The sequence below is a fragment of the Protopterus annectens genome, chromosome 7.part0 (genome assembly GCF_019279795.1).
Source record: "Protopterus annectens isolate FY-2018-M chromosome 7.part0, PAN1.0, whole genome shotgun sequence".
Taxonomy (NCBI): Eukaryota; Metazoa; Chordata; order Ceratodontiformes; family Protopteridae; genus Protopterus; species Protopterus annectens.
Genome location: NC_056739.1, coordinates 1,420,578,582 through 1,420,603,106, shown reverse-complemented (window position 1 = coordinate 1,420,603,106; position 24,525 = coordinate 1,420,578,582). Strand labels below are relative to the sequence as shown.

The window sequence follows — 24,525 nt, the reverse complement described above, 5'->3', positions numbered from 1 at the left end:
TTACAGTTTTCGTTTGGTTCTCAGTTGTTTTTGGACCTGAAACAATCATGTGCCATAACATTTTGAAATATAATACTTTTTGTAAACCTTGTGTGCCTCTTTCCATCTGTCTGTATGATGGCATAGTGCCTTCATTAGTCCATCATAGTTTATGTACTAGGACCCATGAAACACCTGGCCCTCCCCATTAGAAGTGAGCATCTATCTTACCTAAATCGATTGCATTGTTTTTGGCATTTTTCTACACGTCATGAAAATGAAACTGCATTGGAAGTAAATTGATCATCTGTTTGTTTGTTTGTTAACCAGTTAAGTGAGCTGCTAAAAGACTACTTTCAACTGTAACCTACACTCAAAAGGTTAACCATATACAAAATTAAATACAAAGCAAAATGGAAGGTGCATTCCTAACAGTTAATGCTGAGAAAAGTGGTACAAGCATACAGAAAACGTAAGTGTACACTATGCATGCAAAGAGTTCACAAGAATGCCTGATGTCAGGATATGTATACATGCAGATGGAAATACAACTAGCAAATAACTGTGAAACATTATATTTTGCTACCTAAGCAGAAAACATCTTAGTGTTTAAGCTAGGTGGCTGAGCTTAATTAATGAAAGTAGCCTGTACTGTAAAAGATGAGTACTTAGGAGCTATACACATATTTGCAAGACATTTACAAAAAGCATACCTTCACATGCACTCAAAAGTTGGAAAGTCCAAAATGTTTCAGCTGTGCGATCTAAGCTGCGAGTATATCGGTGATGTGCATTACTTACTATCTGTAATACAGTTGTAGATATTTTTCATTTAATAAATATTCATAAATTTACTCTTGAAGCTAATCAATTTTTCCAGTGAATGGATGCTAATGGGCATAATATTCCTAGAATCTGGTTCAGTTTGTAAAAGACTGTGTCCTTCCATAACACTGTTGCAGTATTCTTTACAATAGGGATACCCTGGCAAGGGCAGCCCAATGTCCGGCCAGTATACCAAAGCCTTTAGGTTGTAATAAGGATGTCATACATCATATGTATTATCCTTGTGCATGGCATAGGGCATAAAGATGACGTATGGACATACCATCCTCTGATCTTCTTTGCTTAGGGAGCAGGTTTCATCTGATGAGGATATGGATTCTGATAAAGAATCCTTATAAGTCCTGATTTTCCATTTGAAGAAATTTCTTCTGGTGATACAATCTCCAGAATGATAGAGTTTTTTAAGTGGGATTGTGCTCAGGTCTCTGATGTCCAGAAGAGGTACTATGAGCTTCTTCAAATGGAGTCTCCTAAGCCCTGTGCTGTCCCTCCTGTTCTTGATGCCTTGATGGATGCTTTTTCTACAAATTCTGATGCCTCTGACTCCATGCCCTGTGCACCTAAAAACCTGATAGATTTTATAAGGTGCCTGTGGATTGCCAATTCTTTTACAGATGCCCCTCTGTTGATGCTTCTGTTGTTTCTGCTGCTGCAAATAAGCCATCTAAAGATGTTCTTCATGTTTCATTGTTGCAGTCATTACATTTGAGTTATCTGCCTGCAGGTAGCCCTCAGCCAGCCTGAATACCAGAGTCTTAGATTTCTGCGTCGGATGCTGTCTCTTCTTCCATGACATCAGATTGTCAGGGGTATAAAACATGCAGCCGATGCCATTACATCAGTCTTTCTTGCCGCACGGTGCCCGAAGCAGAAGCTGTTCCCAAGTGCCGGTCGTCCGACTCCTGAAATTTTTATTTTCGATAAACAAAGTCTTCAAAAAAGCTAAGTACCCCATTGGGCATCCTTTTTCTTGCTCTTAACCGATGTCAGTAAAAGTTAACAATTGTCTTACCTGTGTAAAGCAAATACCTCATAAAGATTTTCATTCGTACTTCATTCATTGCTTAGGCCCAGACCACGATGTCCCTCGCTGTCGGTTTTGTGCCTTATTCAACCCTCAAACTATTTGTCGTCAGTATATTTTTGCAGCAAATTATTTTGGTAGTCAGTATAACTATCCAGAAATGGCTTTGGTAAGCCATCCGACTTCTAATATTCAAATAAAATGTAAGGCTAAAGACAGAGACAGACCGCATAGGTCCAAAACTGCCGATGACACTTCCATTAAGCTAGGTGCCAGTTCACCGGTACTCAGTGAGGTGCTTTCGCAGCCCCTGATATCTGCTACTTCAGATTCGGAGGCCTCTACTGAGACCCATTCGGAGTCCGGTATGCCACGAGATGCTTCTTCGACTATGGAACCTGCGGATGTCTCTACCTTGGATGGGTCCGGAGCCGCTGTGCAGGCACGGGCTTCTGAGGGTGTATTCAGGCCTACAGACTTGCATTTTAAACCAACACTATCTTCTTCATCCAGGCTGGAGTCCGGTATGCCGCGAGATGCTTCTTCGACTATGGAACCTGCGGATGTCTCTACCTTGGATGGGTCCAGAGCCGCTGTGCAGGTACGGGCTTCTGAAGGTGTATTCAGGCCTACAGACTTGCATTTTAAACCAATGCTATCTTCTTCATCCAGGCCTTAAACTCAACGCACGCCTAGAAAACTGATGCCCAAACCACATGGTCAGGCCCATATGCCTAAAAAACAAATGCTTAGAATGGCTGAAGACCTTATTGCTTAAATTAGGGGAAGCCAGCCTTCCCCCTCTAAGAGACCTAGAAATGATTTTCCTTCTGATTCTTCTGATCAGGATTCTGATATTTCTGTTTCTTCTGATTACCAGGATTTGCCCTTATCTACCTATGAGGATTCTGATGCAGAGGATTCCATTCCCTCTGCTTCCCCTCCAGAAGATTTTTCTTTTGGTGAAACATTGTACACTCTTAGGGAGCATTTCCACTGGGAAAGTCAGGATTACTCTGACTCCAAAAAGAGGCTTAGGGAATTCTTCTTACTCTTTCCTCAACACAGGTCTTTAGCTATCCCTCCTGTTCTGGACATTGTAGATGATGCATTCTTGGAATCTAGCCTGTCCCCAGACACTTTACCTCCAGCTCTCAGAAAACCTGACAGGTATTACAGAGCACCTGACTCTCACAAGTTCCTCTTCAAGAATCCTACTGCGGATCCAGAGACCATTTCCCAAGGTCCAAAGGGCATTAAGGCTACTGCTAACAAAAATCCTACCCCTTCTGATAGAGATTCTAGAGCCTTGGACAGATGGGGTAAGAAGGTATACATTTCTGCTACTTTGGCCATTAGGGCTTTAAATTGCCAGTTTGATATGTTAAAGTACCAACAGCATATTATGGGACTACTTAAACAGAAAATGATGTTGATTCCTGACTGTGCTGAACACAAGGAATTACAGGATTTAATGCATTCTGCTGAACAAGTTGGTAAGCATACTTTGCAATGTGGTTTTGATTCTTTAAAAGCATCTTGCAGGGCTGCTGTCACTGGGTCTGTACTTAGAAGGCATGCTTGTCTTAAGGAGTAAAACTTGCCAGATCATGTTAAAGCTAAATTACTGGATGCTCCCTTAAACCAAGACCGCCTGTTTGGCAACAAAGCAGAAGTCCTCAAAGTCCACAAAAAGATGGAGGAAAAAGCTAAATCTATGCAAACTGTTAAAGATTTCCTGCAAGTACAGCCTCCCAGATTTAGTAGGCATTGGCCTTCAAAGAATTGGTCCTTTCCAGTCTCTTCCAGGCCTTCTCGGTCCAAACCCAGGAACAGCAGACTATCTAGGTTACAGTCTCAGGCTACGCACAGGCCTAAGCAGTGGGGGGCTCCCACTTCCAATGCAGGAAGTAGAAAGACACCCCCCTATGCAAAAATGTTCAATGACTTAACCTTAACCCTCCCAAGCCCTGCTCAACTGCTTGCTCCCTTAGGAGGGAAGCTCGCCCTGCATGCAAAAAAATGGGAACTCATTACCCAGGACAAATGGGTTTTAAATATAGTTTCCCAAGGATACAGATTCCACTTCCACACCCTACCAACCCCAAACAGTTGGCCAGACCTACCCCCAAATCAGTGGGCAGTGGCTCAACAGCAGGTTCTCTCTCTACTAAGTATCAGGGCTATTCAGCCAGACCCAGCAGAAGAAAGGGGACAAGGTTTTTATTCAAGACTTTTCCTGGTACCCAGAAAAGACAGCTCCTCGCATTCTATCCCAGACCTCTCTATTCTAAACACATTTTTGGTAATCCCAAAATTCAAAATGCTAACACTTCAACAGCTCCTTCCTATGCTAGGCAAAGATGCCCGGTTGGTAATCTCAGACTTAAAGGAAGCTTACCTACACATTCCAATAAGGGAATCTTGCAGGAAATTCCTACTATTCAGGACAGGCTCCATGCACTATCAGTTCTCTGCAATTCCCTCTGGCTTATCTACTGTGCCCAGGGTATTCACAAAGTGTCTAGCTCTAGCCATTGCATTTTGCAGGCAGAGAAATATTCAAATATACCCATACCTGGACGATTGTCTGATTCAGGCAGAAAGTCAGGACTTGCTATTAAAACATCTGGCATTCGTACAGAAGCTTCTATCCTCACTGGGGTACACCATAAACAAAAAGAAATCTCACCTAGTACCCTGCCAACAGATTGTATTCCTGGGAGCAAGCTTGAACACAACTTCCCAGATGGCTTTCCTCACTCCAGAGAAAAAAGTTTATTTGACAACCTACTTCAATCTACTGGCCACAAAGACCCAGCTATCTGCAAGGAAAATTCTGCAAGCCCTGGGGTTCATGGCCTCTTGCAGTCTACTAATTCCATATGCAAGACTGCATATGAGGAAACTACAATGGTATCTAAAAAGCCTATGGTGTCAACATTCTCAGGACCTGGAATCAATGATTCCTATCATTCCTTGTATAAAGACACAGTTCCTTTGGTGGGCAAAGGCCTGCTATCACAACAGGGTCTCCCTTTCACTCTACCCCCTGCCACCCAAACCCTAACAAAAGATGCATCAGACTATGCATGGGGGGGGGGGGGGCTCACTTGGCAGGGCAGTGCATTCAGGGCAAATGGAACCCAAGTCAGATGCACCTGCATATCAACCAAAAGGAAATGTTAGCTGTACTGAATTCCCTGACAGACTTCAAAGACCACATCCTTCCAGGACAATTATTGGTAAAGACAGACACCACAGTTGTGTGGTAGATAAACAAGCAGGGGGGGAACCCACTCATACCCTCTCTGCAGACTAGCCATGGCTCTGTGGAACACAACCTTGAGCTACCAAGTGCACCTACAAGCTCAATTCCTGCCAGGCAAACTAAATTCACTGGCAGATGACCTAAGCAGAAATTGCATGGACCCATACGAATGGAAACTGGAACCAAAAATATTCAACCTCTTGAGGAACAAATGGGGGACCCCAGAGGTAGTCCTGTTTGCCTCCCCTCAGAACTACCAATTGGACAAATTCTGCACAAGGACTCTGCACAGTCAAGCTTGGAAAGTGGATGCCCTGTCCTTTACCTGGGAAAACCTCTCGGTTTATGCCTTTCCCCCTCTGCCTCTCCCCTCTCGAAGGTTCTGCTAAAGGTCAAACAGAACAAGCCAAGGACAATACTGATTGCACTAGACTGGCCACACCAGTATCGGTACCCCCTCTTGCGCAGTATGATACTGTTGGAGCCATGGCACTTACCTCAGACACCTTCCCTGCTTTCCCAGCAGGTGGGCCAGATTCTGCACCCTTAGCTTCAAACCCTGAATCTTGCAGCCTGGCTAATTTCTTGAGCTCTCCAATAGCATCCCTCAGTAAGCAGATGCTAGATGTCATTCTGGAAGCAAGGAGGCCTAGTACTAGATAATCTTATGCTGAAAAGTGGAAAAGATACTGTTCCTGGAGCCAGACTCAGGGAATAGTCACAACGGTGCCCAGCTTACCTCATATTCTTCAATACTTAACAGAAATGCTCCACAAGGGCCTATCCTTCTTGTCAATTAAAATTCATGTCTCTGCCATTTCAGCACATTATAATACTGAGCCACCCCTCTTCTCTCAGTCTCTCACCCCTTGTTAAAGCAATTTCTCAGAGGGGCCAAAATGTTAAGACCCCCCCAGGTGAGACCCTACTCCAGCCTGGGACCTTAATATTGTATTGGAAAAGATCACTCTCCCTCCATTTGAACCAGCTGCAACTGCAGAGTTGAAATTCCTTTCTTGGAAAACAGCCTTCCTTCTAGCCATCACTCCAGCAAGAAGAGTGTCTGAATTACAGGCCCTCATGGCAGTGGAGCCCTTCATTATCTTTCATGCAGACAGGGTTTCCCTCAGCCAAGGTGGTGTCTAGTCTGACCCTAAATCAGTCCATTCATTTGCGTACTTTTTTCCTGAATCCACAAAACAAAAGAGAACGAATACTGCACTCTTTGGACGTGCACAGACAATTTAGATTTTATTTGGACAGGACTAAGCCTCTTAGAAGATCTGAACAGCTGCTAGTTGGCTTTGCTGCAGGGGCAAAGGGGAAGACCATTTCAAAGCAAACTATTTCTAAATGGATAGCCCATTGCATTCATTTCTGCTATAAGCACCATGGAAAACCTACCCCACAAGGGATTAGATCACATTCTACCAGGGCTGCATCTACCTCTACAGCCTTCCTCAGAGGAGTCCCTACCAGGGACATCCCAGAAGCTGCTACCTGGAGCTCTGTACATACCTTCACCAAGCATTACCACATGCCTATTTTTTTCTAAATCCAGAGCTGGTTTTGCCACTGCAATCTTGCAGGGCTTAATAGCTGGTCCTAATGCTCTCTAACTTCCTCCTCCCTTCCTTAGCTTTGGGAATCAACCCAAAAATAATGACTGCAACAGTAAAACATGAAGAACATAGTACATTTGTGCACACTTACCATAAATGTAGATGTTCCAGTGTATTCAATGTTGCAGTCCTGGTTACCCGCCCTCCAGCCCCTGACTTCTCTTGGCTCTACCTTTCCTTCTTGTTTGGTGTATTTAAGCTTTCTGGTGTATTTGCTTTTTGATGAAGGTGTAACATAACATATAATTGCTTCCCATTGTGGGAGCACCTGACATCTGGGGCAAAAAAAACTGATGTAATGGTGTCGGTTGCATGTTTTATACCCCTGACGACCTGACGTCATGGAAGAAGAGATGGCATCCGATGCAGGAATCCGAAACTCTGGTATTCAGGCCGGCTGAGGGCTACCTGCAGGCAGATAACCCAAATGCAATGACTGCAACAGTGAATACACTCGAACATCTACATTTATGGTAAATGTACACAACTGTACTTTTTGCCTTCTACAAAGCTGCTTCCCTCTGACAAGGACAGCATAACTGTGGAGACATCGGGTAATAAAGTTTATACTTCTGCTACCTTAGCCTTTAGAGCTGTACACTACCAGACCCTCATGGCCAGGTATATTTTAGCTCTTCTTTCTCAGGCCTGTCAGATTATTTCCCATCTTCCTGATTCTAAGGTGAAGACTTCAGCTCTTCGTTTACTAGAGACATCTTCTCAGGTTGTTGCCATTCTATTAAGTGCAGCTGTGGTGCAGCTGATGCCTGATCTAGAGCTGCTGCTTTTGGTTCTGTGTTGCAGAGGTGTTCCTAGTTTCTATATCAGCCTTTACCTGATGATATTAAGACTAAGCTGACAGATTCTCTTCTAGATAACAAATATCTTTTTGGTACTGCTGATGCTGAGCTGTTTATGTACCTTCAAGAAAAGAGTAAGGCTTTACAGGATTTGAAGTATACTTTTGTTTCAGCTTTTCCCCATGTTAAAAAAAGGAATTACCCTAATAAACCTGCTTTTTTCGCAGACAATCTCATCCTCCCCCAAAAAGGTAAGAAGGGTAGTAGAAGAGCTCCTCCTGCTAAATCTACTCAATCTCTTCAGCTCAGAAACCTCATTTTCCAGACAAGTTAGGTGCTGTCTGACTATCCTTGCACCTCTCAGTCATGTCTCTCTTTGTCTTTCCTTGTCCCTTCCTATTTGGTTAAGGATCACTCAGGATTAAACTGGCTCTATCCCTAATTTGACAGGGGTATTTTATGGTTTGGAAATCTCTTCTCCTCCCTTTTTGGGCATTCATCAGCCTCCTCAGGAACAGATGCTGTTATTTCCAGAGGTGCTACGGAGCCTGGCATCTTAAGGAACAATTCAAGAAGGTCCAGCTTCTCAAAGGGGGAAGGGGTTTTACTCCAGAATGTTTTTGGTCCGTAGGAATAAAGGCACCTGCTGACTCATTCAAGATCTCTCTGAGCTAACCACCTTTTTAAAAGTTCCTTCCTTTTGGATGCTTTCCCTTCAAACCTTGTTTTTTTTTCTTGTTCCTTGGACTTTTCCAGTTTCCCTGGATCTCAAGGATGTCCATCTCCATATCCCTATTCATCCCTTTTTCAGGATGTTTTTACATTTCTCTGTTGCTTCCTTGCATTTTAAGTTCTCTGCTTTGCCCTTTGGCCTCTATACTGCTCAAAGGGTCTTAGCCCAGTGTCTTGCCCCTGTGATTGCTTTTTGCAGATTCAGGGGAATCCAGATCTTTCCTTACCTGGACAACCTGGCTGATTATTTCCGAAGGGCTCAGGGGTGTTCCTCACATCCTAGTTACAGAAGAGATTTCTACTATGCTTATAGAATGTCATCAGGGGTCTGAGCCTTTTAAGGTCTACAGAGCTGACGTCCTCTTGAAAAAGATGCAAAGAAATAAGCACCTTTCTCCTGTTCCCAAAGATCCTCAAAGTGAGTGGCAAAATTTCACACAAGATCTGTTTAATGCCCTTCTGGCTTTGAAGCCTCCTCAGGGGGTCCCTGTTTTCTCCCCCACATGGTCTTCTACCCTCTTATGAGGCCTAGAGAGCAGGTTTCATCTGATGAGGATATGGATTCTCATAAAGAATCCTTGACCTGTTCTCCTCAGATTCTTTCTCCTTTCGGTTATGGCTCTGAGGAGGAGGAATCTATAAGTCCTGATTCTCCATCTGAAGAGATTTTTTTTGGTGATACAATCTCCCGTATGATGGAGTTTTTTAAGTGGGATTGTGCTCAGGTCTCTGATGTCCAGAAGAGGTACGATGAGCTTCTCCAAATGGAGTCTCTTAAGCCCTCTGCTGTCCCTCCTGTTCTTGCTGCCTTGTTGGATGCTTTTTCTACATCTTCCGATGGCCCTGACTCAATACCCCCTGCTCCTAAAAACGTGATAGGTTTTATAAGGAACCTGAGAATTGCTGATTCTTTTACAGGTGCCCCTCTGCTGATGCTTCTGTTGTTTTTGCTGCTACAAATAAGCCATCTAAAGTTTTCCCTTCTACAAAGCTACTTCCCTCTGACTAGGACAGCAGAACTATGGAGGCATTGAGTAAGAAAGTCTATACTTCTGCTACCTTGGCCTTTAGAGCTGTACACTATCAGACCCTCGAGGCCAGGTATATTTTACCTCTTCTTTCTCAGGCCTGTCAGATTATTTCAGATCTTCCTGATTCTAAGGTGAAGACTTCAACTCTTTGTTTACTAGAGACATCGTCTCACGTTGTTGCCATTCTGTTAAATGCAGCTGTGGTGCAGCTGATACCTGATCTAGAGCTGCTGCTTTTGGTTCTGTGTTGCAGAGGTATTCCTAGTTTCAACATCAGCCTTTGCCTGATGATATTATGACTAAGCTGACGGATGCTCCTCTAGATAACAAACATCTTTTTGGTGCTGCTGCTGCTGAGTTGTTTAAGTTCATTCAGGAAAAGCGTAAGGCTTTACAGGATTTGAAATGTTCTTTTGTTTTAGCTTTTCCCAAGTTAAAAAAGGAATTACCATAATAAACCTGCTTTTGTTGCAGACAATCTCGTCCCCCCAAAAGGAAAGAAGGGTGGTAGAAGGGCTCCTCCTGCTAAATCTACTCAATCTCTTCAGCTCAAAAGCCTCCTTTTCCAGACAAGTTAGGTGCTGTCTGACTATCCTTGCACCTCTCAGTCATGTCTCTCGTTGTCTTTCCTTGTTCCTTCCTATTTGGCTAAGGATCACTCAGGATTAACTGGCTCTATCCCTCATTTACCAGGGGGTATTTTATGGCTTGGAAATCTCTTCTCCCCCCTTTTTGGGCATTCCACAGCCTCCTCAGGAACAGCTGCCCTTATTTCCAGAGGTGTTTCATGGCCTGTCATCACAAGGAACAATTCAAGAAGTTCCAGCTTCTCAAAGGGGGGAAGGGTTTTACTCCAGAATGTTTTTGCTGCTCAGAAATGAAGGCACCTGCAGACACATTCAGGATCTCTCTGCCGAGCACCTTTTTGAAAGTTCCCTCCTTTTGGATGCTTTCCCTTCAAACCTTGTTTATTTTTCTTTTTCCTCAGGCTTTACTAGTTTCCCTGGATCTGAAGAATGCCCATCTATATCCCTATTCATCCCTTTTTCAGGAAGTTTTTACATTTCTCTGTTGCTTCCTTACATTTTCAGTTCTTTGCTTTGCCCTTTGGCATCTATACTGCTCCAAGGGTCTTCACCCAGTGCCTTGCTCCTGTTATTGCTTTTTGCAGATTGAGGGGAATCCAGATCTTTCCTTACCTGGACAACCTTCTCATTCATGCCTCTTTTCCAGAAATTTTACTTCAGCATCTTCACTCTGCTATTTGTCTCTTGAAAGTCTAGGGTTTACAGTGAATTTCAAAAATTCATTCCTGACTCCTTCTCAGGATCATGTTTTCCTAGGGTGCAGGCCCTTAACTGTTCCATTGCTGATGTCTCTGCCTTCTCCCAAGGCTTTAACTCTGATTGCTTTCTTTAAATCCCTTCTTCCTCTGGACTCCATTACAGCCAGGGAGTTTCCCCGGGCTGTAGGATATATGGCTTCCACCATCCTTATGGTTCCTCTGACATACCTTCATATGAGAAAGCTCCAGTGGTTCCTAAAGAAATCTGGCTTCAACAATCTCATCCTTCGGATTTTCCAGTTCCCCTTCTCCCATGTCTCAAGCTGGAACTTCAGTGGTCAATTCATCAGTTGTCCCTCAACCCAGGGCTTCCTTTTCAACCCCCACTCCCCTCTCAGGAATTCTTTACAGACACTTCCAACATGGGAGGGGGCCACCTCTGGTCTTCTGAAGTACAGGACCTTTAAAGTCTTCACAGAGAATACCACAGTGATGTAGTATATCTAGGGGGGAGGGATAACAAGATCTGATCTCCTGTGCAGACTTGCTCTTCAGGTTTTAGATCTAGCTGTCCAGTTTCAGATGACCCTCCAGGAAGTTTATATGCCTTCAGATCAGAACATTGTGAAAGATTCTCTGAGCAGGTCCATGACACAGACTCAAGAGTGGATGCTTCAGATAGATGTGTTTCTGGACATTATCCACCAGTAGGGTACTCCTCAAATAGATCATTTTGCCTCCCCTCTGAACAGACAATTACTTCTTCTCTTTTGCATCAGAGTTTATGTGTGCTCGCTTGGAAGCTGAATGGCCTCTCTTTTTCTTAAGAGGAGATGTTTCTGTAGGCCTTCCCTTCCTCTCATACTGATGGCCCTGTTCAGGATAGAACAGGATGCTCCCAACTTCTTGTTGGTGACTCCTTTTTGGCTCAAACAGCATTTATTCCCTTTTCTTCTGCATTTAACCAAGGGCATCCATCACATGTTTCCGTATATGGCGAGCCTACTCACACAAGGCAAGGTGTTTCTCATCTATCCTTACCTGTCCACTCTTTAACTGGCATTGTGGGTGATAGGGCTTTGATCCCTTTTAGGGTCCTTTTTTTCTGAGAATGTGCTTTGGGTCCTGAAGAAGGCCAGGAAGCCCATACCAGAAAGTCTTATTTATCCAAATGGAAGAGATTTTATGTCTTGTGTCTTTCTCATAACCTAAATCCACTTACTGTGGAAGTTCCTTTGGTTCTCCCTTGTTTGTGTGAATTGCTCAATGCTGGGTTGGCATAATCTTCTATTAAAACCCACCTGTCAGCTATTTCTGCCTGCCTGTCTTTGATTCCTCCTTTGGCTTCTAGGTTTGAGGTCAAACAATTTCTTAAAGTGTCCTTCACATCAGGCTCCCAGGAAGCCTATTCCTCCTTCCCAGGACCTTAATTTTGTTTTGAAAAAATTGACTTAGACTCCTTTTGTGCCTGCAGGTTCAGCTTCCTTACAATATTGTCCTTGGAAGACTGTTCTTCTTTTTGCCCTTATCTCAGCCAGACAGGTATCTGAGCTGGAATCCTTTATGGCTGTTCCTCCTTTTTTTTATTTTTCATAAGGACAAGGTGTCTCTTCATACTAATCCTTCTTTTATGGCCAAGGTAGTTAATGAGTTGTCTCATATTCAGTCTATTCATTTGCCCACTTTTTTTCCTTTCTCCACAATCTGCTAGTGAGAAGGTCCTTCACACCTTGGATTTGCATAGACAACTCAGATGTTATTTGGATAAAACTAAAGCCATTCATAAATCTGAGCAGTTTTTTGTTTCTGTAAATCCTAGGTCTTTAGGTCTGGCTGTTTCCAAGTTAATTATTTCTTCTTGGATGTCTAAAGTCATTTCCTTTTGTTATTCCTTTCATGGGAAAAGCCTTCCATCTTCTGTTATAGCTCATTCTACAAAGGCTGTGGCTTCTTCTGGTGCTTTTTTCAGAGGTTTGGGTACTAACTCTATTCTTGAGGCAGCTACTTGGACTTCTATGCATACTTTTACCAAGCACTATAAGTTGGATGCTGTTTCTAGGGCTAGAGCTGGTTTTTCCAGGGCTATTTTACATGGTTTTTCTAATTGACTTTGATGGTCCTTCCTCCTCTCACCTTTCTTCCTGAACTTTTTTACTCTCCCTGTTGTAAAGTATAATGCAACAGTGATATGGAAGGACATAGTACAGTTGTGTAAGTTCTTACCATAACAGTAGATGTCCTTTTTTTCATTGCTGCAGTATTAACTCCTTCCCACCTAGCCCTGTTTCTTTTCTCCATCTGGATGCACTTGTTACCTCTTTGTCTCCTTGGACTACCGTTCCTCCTGCAACCTTTCAGTTCTGAGGATGGTACATCTGTATGTCACCTTTGTGCCTTATGCTCTGCACAGGGATCATACATGTGACATACAACTTTCCTATTGTAACCTAAAGGCTTTGGTATACTCTCCAGATATTGGGCTGCCCTTGGCAGGGGATCCCAATTGAAAAGAACACTGGAACAGCGAAGAGAAGGACATCTACGGTTATGGTTAGATTTATACAACTGTACTTTTTCACTGGTGGTTAGTCTAAAGTAAGGTCTTATTAACAGAAGATAGTCATCATCATTGCTCCTGGAAGACTGTGACATAGACCCCGTTCTTCGTTTACTATGGAAGTGAACAGTGCTGTAATTTTAACATTCTGTGTAGCAGGGTGTGACGTGGATCTGCAAGATATGCAGATGGGCATGTTTTAGTCTGAGCATATTGCAGTAATTCTGTATTCTTTGCGGAGTTAAGTGAAGTTATAGGAAACCCGTTTTCTAATATGGGCATGAACATTTTCATGACTAAAGGTTAATATGGTTTGTGAGTATCAAAACTGACAATACATTTAGTTTCCAAAGCTAGTAACTTATTTGTAAACATTTCACCCTGCTGACATAAAGGTTTTCCTAACACACTAAAAAATAAAGTAGAATCTGAACCATCATGATAGGTGAAAAAACGGTTGGCAACCGGGCCATCCAATCTACTGTATCTGATATCCCCTAAATGTTCCAGGATGCGCCTTTTAACCTGTCTCTTTGTTTGCCCTATGCACCATTTTACAACAGGACAACCACAACCAATAATATATACAACCCCACTTGAACTGCAGTTAAACCTCTGTGTGGCTCTGTACATCCTATTATTAATCTTTGTGCCATTAAAATTCTTAATCTTTGGACAAACTTTACAACCCAGACAAGAAAAACACCCCACCTGTGCATTGGTAGCTATGCTTAATTTCCCTTTGTTAAGCAATTCCTTAAGATTAGAAAATCTACTGTATGAAAAATGTTAATACTTTGTATCCAACAGGTTTGAATTTAGAAGTAAATTTCAATGTGTAACTTTTGCATGGGAAGTGTTTTGGGAACAATAATGGACATTTTTTGATTTTATGTTATCTTCCTTTGTTTAAAAGGGATGTTTTCACTTTAATATGAACACGGTTTGATTGTGGTGTTAATTGATGTACTACTATATAAGGAAGGGTTGTTTTGGTGTGTAATTTATCCCATGAAGGCATAAGCCAAGGTACCAGGAGACACCAGTAAAGGACTTTATGCAACTCTAAGAGACTTCTTTGTTTTTTTTTTTTTTTTTGGTTTTGTGTTCCTTTTTTGCTAGTTTGCTAGCTGGTATTTTTCAACCTGTCCTTGGTGTCCCACAACCCCTGTACTTTAATCTCTCCTGAAACTGCAACCCAAGCAAAGTATGAAACATCCATGTTGACTGACTGCTTTAGAGCTGGGTGGGAGAAAATGAGACCTGGATTGAAGGATATTTTTTCAGTTCTGACAAGCCACAGTACTAGCATATGAAAAGATAAATGGTGTTGATACTTGACCAAAGAGATTTCAAATAGCACTGTATCTTTCTCAAGTGGAGTCTTGCCGGGGGTATCATGAGAATTACAGATGCCGGGAGACACACACTCCTGAGGTATTCCCTCACAGTGACTGAAGTCTGAGTGGAAAATCTTAGAAATAGATGTAAGTAAAGACTTATTTATTTACTGTGAAAGAAAAGCTGTTTGAACTGAGGTGTCTAGTTGATCCCAGAAACACAATCCTCTGTGAGGGAGTCACAAAAGACTTTTGAATGTTCTCTTGGAATCCCAACTTGGCAGGAGATCTCTCACCCAAGAGAGAAATTTCTGACATTTTGAAAAAGACTCTGCAAAGATAAGCAAGGCATCTAAATATGGAAAAATGTGGATACCCTGTAGCCTGCAATGAACTATAACTAGAGCTAGCAACTTTGTGAACACTATTGGTGCAGTGGATAGTCCAAAGGGTAAGGTAGAGAACTGATAATGTGATCCAGACACAAAAAAGCTTAAACACTTTGTCTGGATGAATAGGAAAGTGATGGCTATTATATTTTAAGTCAAGTGTTACTCTGAAATGTGAAAGAGGAAGAAGAGGCAACAGGTTGTGAAGTTACATCATTTTAAATTTGAGTGAATCACAAATATGTTTAGGAAATAAAGATCCAGAACTGGTCTCCAAGCATTTTCATTCTTTGAGTCTAGGAACACCTTTGAATAAATTCCCTTCCCCACCTGAGAAAGAGGAACTATTATATCATTCCTTGGGAGAGCATGTGATGAAAAACAGGTGGAAACAAAACAGTCTGATCTGCAGGATGAGAAATGTCCCCCTTGAAAACAGGAATTTCCTCCCACTGTCATCTGTAATCCTGACAAATGATTTTCAGATCCCATTTATCTGCAATAATCTCTTGTGAAAGAGAAAAATGGAGATTCAGACTTTTTGGAAGAGAAAAACTGCAAAGGTGGGAGGGGGTCACAAAGTCTCTTCAGTAGTCCCACAGACTTGTTGGAGTGCCCGTGGTTTTAGGAGGTTTGGGACTTGTTTTTGGAACCTCCTTGCCACTACTTTAAGATCTGTTTACCTGAGTTCTTTTGAGATTGTTTGTGTTTTTCACAAAATTGGATGAGGAGAAAGAAAATCCCTTGGACAATTTGGAAAAGGAAGGCTGAAAACTCACTCAGATTCCCTGGATCAGCATGCCCTTTTCATCACACTTTTTGGTCACTTTGGCTGCAGAGAAGCCAAACATTAAATCCGTATCCAAGGTAGAATTTAAAATCTCAATTTTAACATCATCTGGAAGGTTCTGAGAATGCAGCCAAGCAAACCTCCTTAAAATGGTACCAGTGGCCATAACCCTGGAAGAAGTATCAGTGGAGTCACACACACACACACTACAAACAATGAATAGTAACCCACGCAATAGAAAAAGCGAAGTTACTCAAATCAGATTTTTCTTCACAGGAAGAAACCGCAGATAAACATTCCTCATGCTTTCACAATATGTCGGAATACACTTTAACATATGAGCCTGACAATTTAAAATTATGAAATTCAAAGTTACAGAAGCATATACTTTTTCCCATACCTATGAATAACTTCCCATCCTTATTAGAAAGGGTAGGAATGGAATTAGCTAAGGTCCTAACAGCAGAGGAGTCAACTAAGGCTATAGCTGCTGGGACAGCTTTGAGAATAGTGTATAAAAATATAAAAGACTGAGGAGCTTTGCACATCCTATCTGCTTTTTTAGGGACAGCTGGCTGACTAGCAGGAAATTGCAGGCAGTAAGACACACATCCTCTAAAGCAGTCAGGACAGGAGGAGTGGGTGTAGGTTCCAGAAAATCCTCCTGCAACAACTCACTATTTTTTAGGGACTGAGAAACCTCAGATTTCTCCCACTGAAAACAATGGGGCATTCTAGCTATAGTCTCAGAGAAAGGGAAACAACTACAGAGAGAATCAGACAGAGAGTTCTCCTCTGAGTCTGAATCAGAAATCTGAGGACAAAACCTTGAATCTGTCCCTGTATCTTCCTGTTTTGATTTACAGTATGGATTCTCTTCAGGAAAGAAGGCATCCCTCTTTTTTTTACTGGAAACTACTAAATCAAACCCTGTGCCAGTCCTAGTAGCTTTCAACCCAAACACAATCAATTATTTAATATTTTATCTAGTGCTTGTTAATAAAAGGAACAATGTAGTTTTGGAGTCTATGATAGGTTAATTGAAACAATGTTGCTGTGTCTTTCAGCTTATCCCGGTTTGGGGTCGCCACAGCGGAAATCCAGTCCGCTAATGTTTGGTAGGGGATTTTTATGTGCCGAGTTACCAGCCCTGTCAAACGACCTTCAACGTAGGCACGCCCATTCACATATGCCTCCACACAGAAGATGCTCTAGCTGAGAGTCAAACGGGACAACGTCTTGCTGTGAGGCGACAATGCTACCGCAGCACCACTACTGCGGGTTTAATTGAAACAATGTGATTAGGTAAATTGTTTTATATAAAGGAGATACTTGTAATTAATTTAGCTGTTCTGAGGAAGTCACGTTTGTGTTTGGGATGAGAGTGCATGTCTTTTTAAAGTTGTATATGTGCTCATTAGTTACAATAAATATTGTTTTTTTTTTTTTTTTTAGACCGTTACATTTGTTTTTTTTTTATTTTCTGCCACTAAAGCAGTTGTGCAATAATCCATCTTAGGCATCCTGTCTCTTTGGGTTCATGGTCGGTGTTGTTTTCTGGATAATGACAAAAGTGACATTAGTAAAGAAGTTGTATTTTATGTAGCTAGTGTAATGGAATCAGATCTGTGACGGATCATGACGGCAAAGGGTAGGCCATGCTATATTGTTTTGAATCCTGAGCAGTATCGACAAGTGTTATGATTTATTGATATTGCTATTATTGTTAAATAAAACAAGAGGTTTGCCAACTCTGTCATTGAGGGGGGTAAAGCTCTGTTTATAAGACAGATTATGTAGGCTGGCAAAGGGAAAAAAAGAATGAGATGGCTAAACCAACTTGCCACTCTTCATAGGAGAGGAACATGGGCATTTGCCACAGCATACTCACAGGAATAGAATCCCAAGGAAGCCATGGGTCACATGGAGGCATTCTCTCACAGAGAAGGGTAGTAATTCGAACATGGGGAGGTTTATACATACAGTGTCACTGACCATGGTACGTCAATACCTCAGACATGTTAGGCATGAGCAGGTGATTTTAAGCCATAAAGAAAGAAAAAAAAAAGATTTTCTGTGTAGATACTGGCACCACTCCTGACTGACCTCTCCCTTATCTCCTTGGGAATAAATGAATCATAGGGCTTTCAACCCATGAGGAATAAGCTGGCCAATAGAGCAACAGAATGAATACTGGATGGTCAGAAGGGAGACTGATACAAAAAAGCAAATAAATAAATAAAATAAGAGCATTTATTTCAGGACTATCATAAAAACATTTTACACAATGCACAGCTTTATTAGATAGTTGGACTACTCTTGCAGCCAGTTGGACTACTCTTGCAGCCCATAAAACAGATCTTAGTTTTCTTTTTAATAGACACAAATTATACAACAATAAATGTGACCACTCTGAAATACATAATAATTCATTGTCTTGAATTCACAGTAATTGCAATATATAATTTAGAAGCAGAATGTTAGTGACGGAATAGTTAGAATAGTTTAGTCTTTCAAGCAGTAACATATTCGTGTCAGCACATACATATTTATTGGGGCTGTAAGTTTCATTCTGACTGAATGTTGTTGTTGTGTCTTTCGGCTTTTCCCGGTTAGGGGTCGCCACAGCAGAACTCCTGTCTGCTAATGACTGGCAGTAGATTTTTACGTACCGGGTTGCCGGCCCTGACGCACAACCTTCAAAGAAGGTACACCCATTCACGCATGTCTCCACACAGAAGACGCTCTAGCTGAGAATCGAACAGGACAACGTCTTACTGTGAGGCGACAACGCTACCGTAGCACCACCACTGCAGTATAGGATTCAGTCTCTGTAATACACAGATATAAAAAGGCATCCTGAAGATAAAGTACCATTTTCACGTGCAGAGAAACCTGCTGGAGCAGGACGAGTTTGAGACCTTGATGACTACCCATATCTACTTCAAACAATTATAATAAATGTTAATTATATAATGGCATTTCCTATTTTGGGGATTTGTCACATCATTTTTTCTTACTTACAGATTTATATTTGTACATGTGTATTTAAATGTATTGCCATTTGCATTCATGCTTAACTTGCAAAAGAGTTCAGAAAATATTTGTAAAGCAACAGTGCACATGATGATTATATGCTTGATGCGCATTGTTAGTGTTCTGTTTAAGCTATAAACTTTGCAGCTTCTTTGTACTGCTAGTGTTTCAAAATGTTGATGGAAGTAGTGAAGTTTTTTTTCCTTAGTAAAACCCTTTAATGTAAAACAATATGAGCAATCAACAAGGAAGGCTGAACGATTGTGGTTTTAAAGAATTCTCATCCGTAATTTCCTAGTTATGCTGAGCCTCTTTGTTATAAAGTGCACTTTACTGCTAATGATCTGTCTGCAATGGACCCTTTGGCTACTAATGAGGTGAGTCCAGAGATGCCTAATTAAAAGCTTCCTGAGCTGTTACTAAGAGAAGTGGAAAAAGCTGTTACATTTAAAAGCAAATTCATTTATTACTAAAATGAATGCTAAGATACTTTTACTGAGCCCATTAATGGATTGGCCAATGTTCCTTTTCCCCGCAGCAGTAATAGAACTATTTATTGTCTACTTTCAAATTATCCTAGGCAGACAGAAATATAACCGCATTTGCCACTACCAAGCATATGCCAGCAGTCACAGTAAACACTCAATTTCATTAAGCTAAATTCTGTTTTATAGGCTGGAAGAGTAATCAAACTATTTAATAAAGTTGTGCATTGTGCTTTTTTTCCTCAAGTAGAAACCAAATATAAGAACATGTGTTTAAATTAATAATGAACATGCTATAACATTAAACAGAAATGTGCAAATATTGTTCACTGCATAAAATAAGTGTTGCTAATGTTGTTTTTCCTTTTTCTACCTCACAGAGTCACTTTTCTGGAAGACTGCAGTTTAAGAATTGTTAATGTGACAAAGTCAGACGGTGGGATTTACACATGCATAGCAAGGAACCAGTTTGGGACAGCAAGCAGCTCAGGCACTTTAGTAGCCACAGGTAAATGGAATGCTTTATTTTATAGTTCACAAGGTAACGTGTCTTAAATGGCAGGGATGTACATTGCATTATCTTCTGGTTAGTAAATGAAGGCTATACATCTGCTTTCTATAGAAATGAAATATCGATTATTTGTCTGACCACTGAGTCACTCCTTAGCTTAAAAGATTTGGTTTTGAACAAGAGCTTAGATGTGCTGAACAGGCTGATGTGTGAAAATCTATAAATAAGGTACTGCAGATTACAAACCTGTGAATCAGTAAACCACACAACTTTGTTGAATGAAATGTAATGGCTGCAACAGTTTACATCTCCCGCAAGAAGAACTATCAGAAGTAAATGACATTCCATTGTACATTACTGTTAGCTGCTGATTCTTTAAAAGTATACTTCTCTTTCCCCAAAGCAGACTTTTGTGTGTTATATAACTGTATGTCTATGAGTATATGACAGCTGTATATTCACATAAGCGAGTGACATAAACAAGATCAACAAAAAATTGTCAATCCAAAAAGTAAAAAAAAAAAGTCTTTTTGCAGGAGGGCATGAATACCTGTCCTCTACTAATTATATATACTAACTTCTAGATTGGTACACAGTGGGGAAACTCTCCAGTCCCTGCTGTTTGCATTCTCACAGTGAAACAAAGTTAGCAATGTTCGATTAGCTGAATTTAAATCAGCTGGTTTTTTTTGGTGTGATGATCACACCATTCAAACAGCTTGACGACACCGATGTGTGTGTGTATATATATATATATATATATATATATATATATATATATGTTTTGTAAATATCACTTACCTCAATAACCTCTATAACCCCAGTTACTAAGCCTGATGTTATTCTATTGGGATCAATGAGCTTAACCAAAAAACAGATTTAGTAAACAAATAAATACTTAACCCAAATGCTAGTTGCAGATATTTAAAATTTTGATTTTGTAATATGACTTCATCAGAAAATACTTCCAGTTTTGTATCACATTAAATTGGGCAGCCTTAGATATGTCAGGACTTGTGCTTTACTATTGAGGCTTGTATTATGCAAGGAGTGAAAATCATTGTACACATCTGCGCACTACATTACTACTTTTCCTAATGCCTCATTTATACTACTTTCTGACTTTGCCTACCTTAATTTCGTACTACGTTCAAGGTCGTATCGTTTACTTTTCAGCATCTATTGTTAATTTGGAGACACCTGATTACTTCTTACTCTCTTTTTTTTCTTCATTCCACTTTTCTTTGTCATTCACAATTCTATTTTTTTTCTTTTAACATTAGTCTATGTTTAACCCTTAACTTACTTTCTTTTTTCTGCTGTTTCTCCTGACCTTCTCCTCTTACAGTAAGTGTAACAGATATATAAGAAATGTGAAATGTAGATCGAATAGTAAGGAAATAAAAAATGATATAAAAAGACGACACAATAAAAGTCATTATAAGAACTAAAAATAGGCTTTTTAAACAAAGTAAAATAACAAGTGCTTGGAAGCAGAAATCTTCTCGGTTTAATTAACTGTGAAGATATAAGCTGCCAAGGCAATACTTATTTTTATTTTGTTAAATAAAGTATGTTGTTTTTAATGTTACAAAGACTCCTGTGGTTTGAACTTTTTAGATTAATACATGAAAGTATTAGTCTGAGTGGGTTTTTTCAGGTTTATTAAAAATATATGTAATGGCAACCTGCTCCATATCTGTTAACAGACTGATTCAGGTGTTTCAGATTAATCTCTTTTGTGAGATGGGTATTTCAGTAACCAGGTTGTACACAGTATCTTCACTTTATCATGTACTTCATGGTTGTCAGCACATATTGTAAGAGACCTATTATCCTGGGCAGGCTAGCCATTATACAGTGCAGTTGCCTGCTTCTATCACATCCTAAAACTTACTTCAATTTCTTGATTTGCTAGACTCCACTGAATTGTAAACAGATATGCAGGACAGTATTTAGAATGTCTAAGAGAAATATGACAAGAGCACCCAATAGGGGTGTCTGGGAAATTCTATGTTTTTTGTTGACAAGTGGCATGGGATGTTTAACATCTGACTGACAAAAGTCTGACAGGTAAGACCTCAATTTAATATCGGCACATAGGCAGAGCTTTGTCATGGTCAAATGGGGACTTAGGATGTAACTGGACAAGGCACTCCTTCCAGGCAGCCCTTCCAGTGTCCCATTACTTGATAGTCTCTCCCCACTTACCATAATCACTGTTCATACCTGTCAGTGTTTTTACTATTTTATTCTTTATTTTTGCAATGATTACAGATATTTGGATTTAATTGAAAACTTATTTCAAATTTTAGAGCACAAACACTGATGACCATTTGCTAAATAAAGCACTCTCACATTGCAAACAAGCTTAGCGATAGCAACAGTAAACTTTTCTTCCCTTGAAACTGTCATTCATTAAAAAATGCAGTGAACCTCATATTCATTGAAAAGGCATTTGACCAGTGGTGGATTAATAGCCCTGTGGTGTTTTCAAATCATGGCCCCCTGCACACACTTTTAGGACCATGTATAAAATGCATACGTTATTTGATTCTCCTTTGTGTTTGTTTTAAATTACATTTCTTGTTTAATGCAGAAATATTTGTTACTATAGTAACATTTGTTAGAGGTTGTTTTAAATTTGTAATTCGAATAGTTTTTTTCCAGTAAGCAGTGCAGAAATGCATGAACCAATAAAGACAAAAGTAGCCATTTCAAAAATTTCAACCATAAAAGGCCACTCAGACTACTGTCATTAGAATACACCAATAGCCATACTCAGCAATTATATACACCTTATCTATTGCATGCACCTCAGATGTCTAATTGTGATAAAAATTGTACAAGTAAATTATTACAGTTTCCTTATATAAATGCACACTAGTCCTGCAAAGACAGACTAATGTCTTTAACTTTTATCAGCTCAGCAAGATCAGTCATTTTTAAACAGTGACATCCTCAATCCCAGCAGTTATAGCTACATGACTGAGTGCATTCTTCTCTGATGTCTGCGTTAAAAAATAATAATGATAATGACCAAGGTGAAGTATTTCACATTTATTTCACACAAACACATAGTAACCTAACTATTCCAGTATAGTTCACACACATACACACACACTAGTCATGCAAATTAAAGACAGCTTAAAAATGGCCAGATGATGAGCATAATCATCCACAGTGATGCCACCTCACCCCTCCAAAAGCAGCTGGCTACTTTGTCGACCTATTTACACTCCTTAATGTTATGAAGAAATAAATTACATGTACTTTATTGGTAGCTTTGGATGAAACAGATACAATTGTATAAATATCACCATTAGAGTCATTCTATAATATTTAGCCACATGGAGCACAGTTTAAATAGAGAGGTATTTATGAAAGCATAAGAAATATTAACCACCTGATAAAATATGTTAAGTCAACATGCACGATCTCTCCAGAAGTCAAAGTCATCTGAATAATTCTGCATTAAAGAGAACTATTGCTAATGCAAACATTGCTGCTGGAAAACAACTTTGCATTTCAGTGTTTCATTTATTGATGCAGTGTCTGCTGCCCTTGAAAAATAAATTGCTCACATTGCATTAAAAATGGCGTGCTGGTGATATTGCCATAACATTTCCTAATGTAGATCAGCTATGTAAAATGTGATGGCTGGCAAAGAACAATAACAGGATAACAGGATAATAGTCACTAGGCATGTAGTTCTGGAGACCTTTAAGGAGCCTGGCCCAAATACCCAATTGCTCCAAAGCACTTTCTGGTTAAGTGACTTGCTCAATGTCCCATGGTGGGTAAATGAAAGTAGAAAGATTAAAACGTTGCCCCTTCGCCACAGGAAGCAACTCATTAACAAGTTGGAGCTAAAATCCTCAGTGTCAACTGCCAGAGTAACAGTTTTTAACCTAATGCAAAAATTCTTAACAGCCAGTCTTATAGAGAAGACCTTCAGAGTAATAGCAACAATGAGTACATATCAGATGCTGAAGAGCAGACGGTTCTGATCATCACTCCAAATAATGCAGAATAAATGAACTGATACAAAACAACCCGTTTGCAGTTGCTGGAAACAGTAAAGAAGGTACAGAAAATGTATTACTAAAATGTGACACGTTTAGACTACTAAAATGCAACAATTTAACACAATCCAACACAATCCAGGTCTGTCAATGAATTAACTAATGCAATCAGTAAACCAAAGCAATGAAAACAATATTACAGTTGCAGCTGTTTTGCTGAACAAACCACAAGTCATGCAAAAATCCAAAATATTACAGCATACAAATATGCTTGCAGGACACTGACATCTCATTGCTGTCTGTTATCAGCAATAGATTTCCATTCTGTCATCATTTGAAGATTTTTTATCACATTTTCACTAAATATTCTGACCCAATTACTATATGACAAAAGTTTCTGCAGGGATCTTTTATACTATAATTTAATGTATTAAAGATATGGCATTGAAAAATATGTTTTCATTACATTAGTGTAAGAAAACTGGTACAAGAACATCAGTGTTTGCAGACTAGTTTGCACATCTTGATTTTAAAATAATTTCAAATTTAGGCAGAGTGATTGTAAAGCATTGCATTTTGGATATGCAAATCAGCTGTTATATCACATTCAAATTTCTTGACGAGAGGTGTTGTAACACTGTACCACTGGGTTGTGGAAGGAAAATTCCAGTCTAGTTAATTTGCACTTTTTTGTGTTTGCTTTCAAGTCATATATCTCAAGTGTTCTTCGTTATGAAGAACTGTCTTCATATTGAGTCTTAAAATGTCAGTGCTCCTAACTTCATTCATTAAAACAACTTTT

At 40.2% G+C, this 24,525-nt stretch overlaps 1 protein-coding gene across 1 annotated transcript in view; it reads left to right on the top strand.

Moving 5' to 3' along the window:
- LOC122807067 (contactin-3-like) overlaps positions 1-24,525 on the top strand; it is a 2,190,808-nt gene that overhangs the window by 1,784,681 nt on the left and 381,602 nt on the right. The window contains exon 12 of the mRNA XM_044077995.1: positions 19,568-19,695. Coding sequence (XP_043933930.1) covers positions 19,568-19,695 — 128 coding nt within the window. The remainder of the gene's footprint in view (positions 1-19,567; positions 19,696-24,525) is intronic.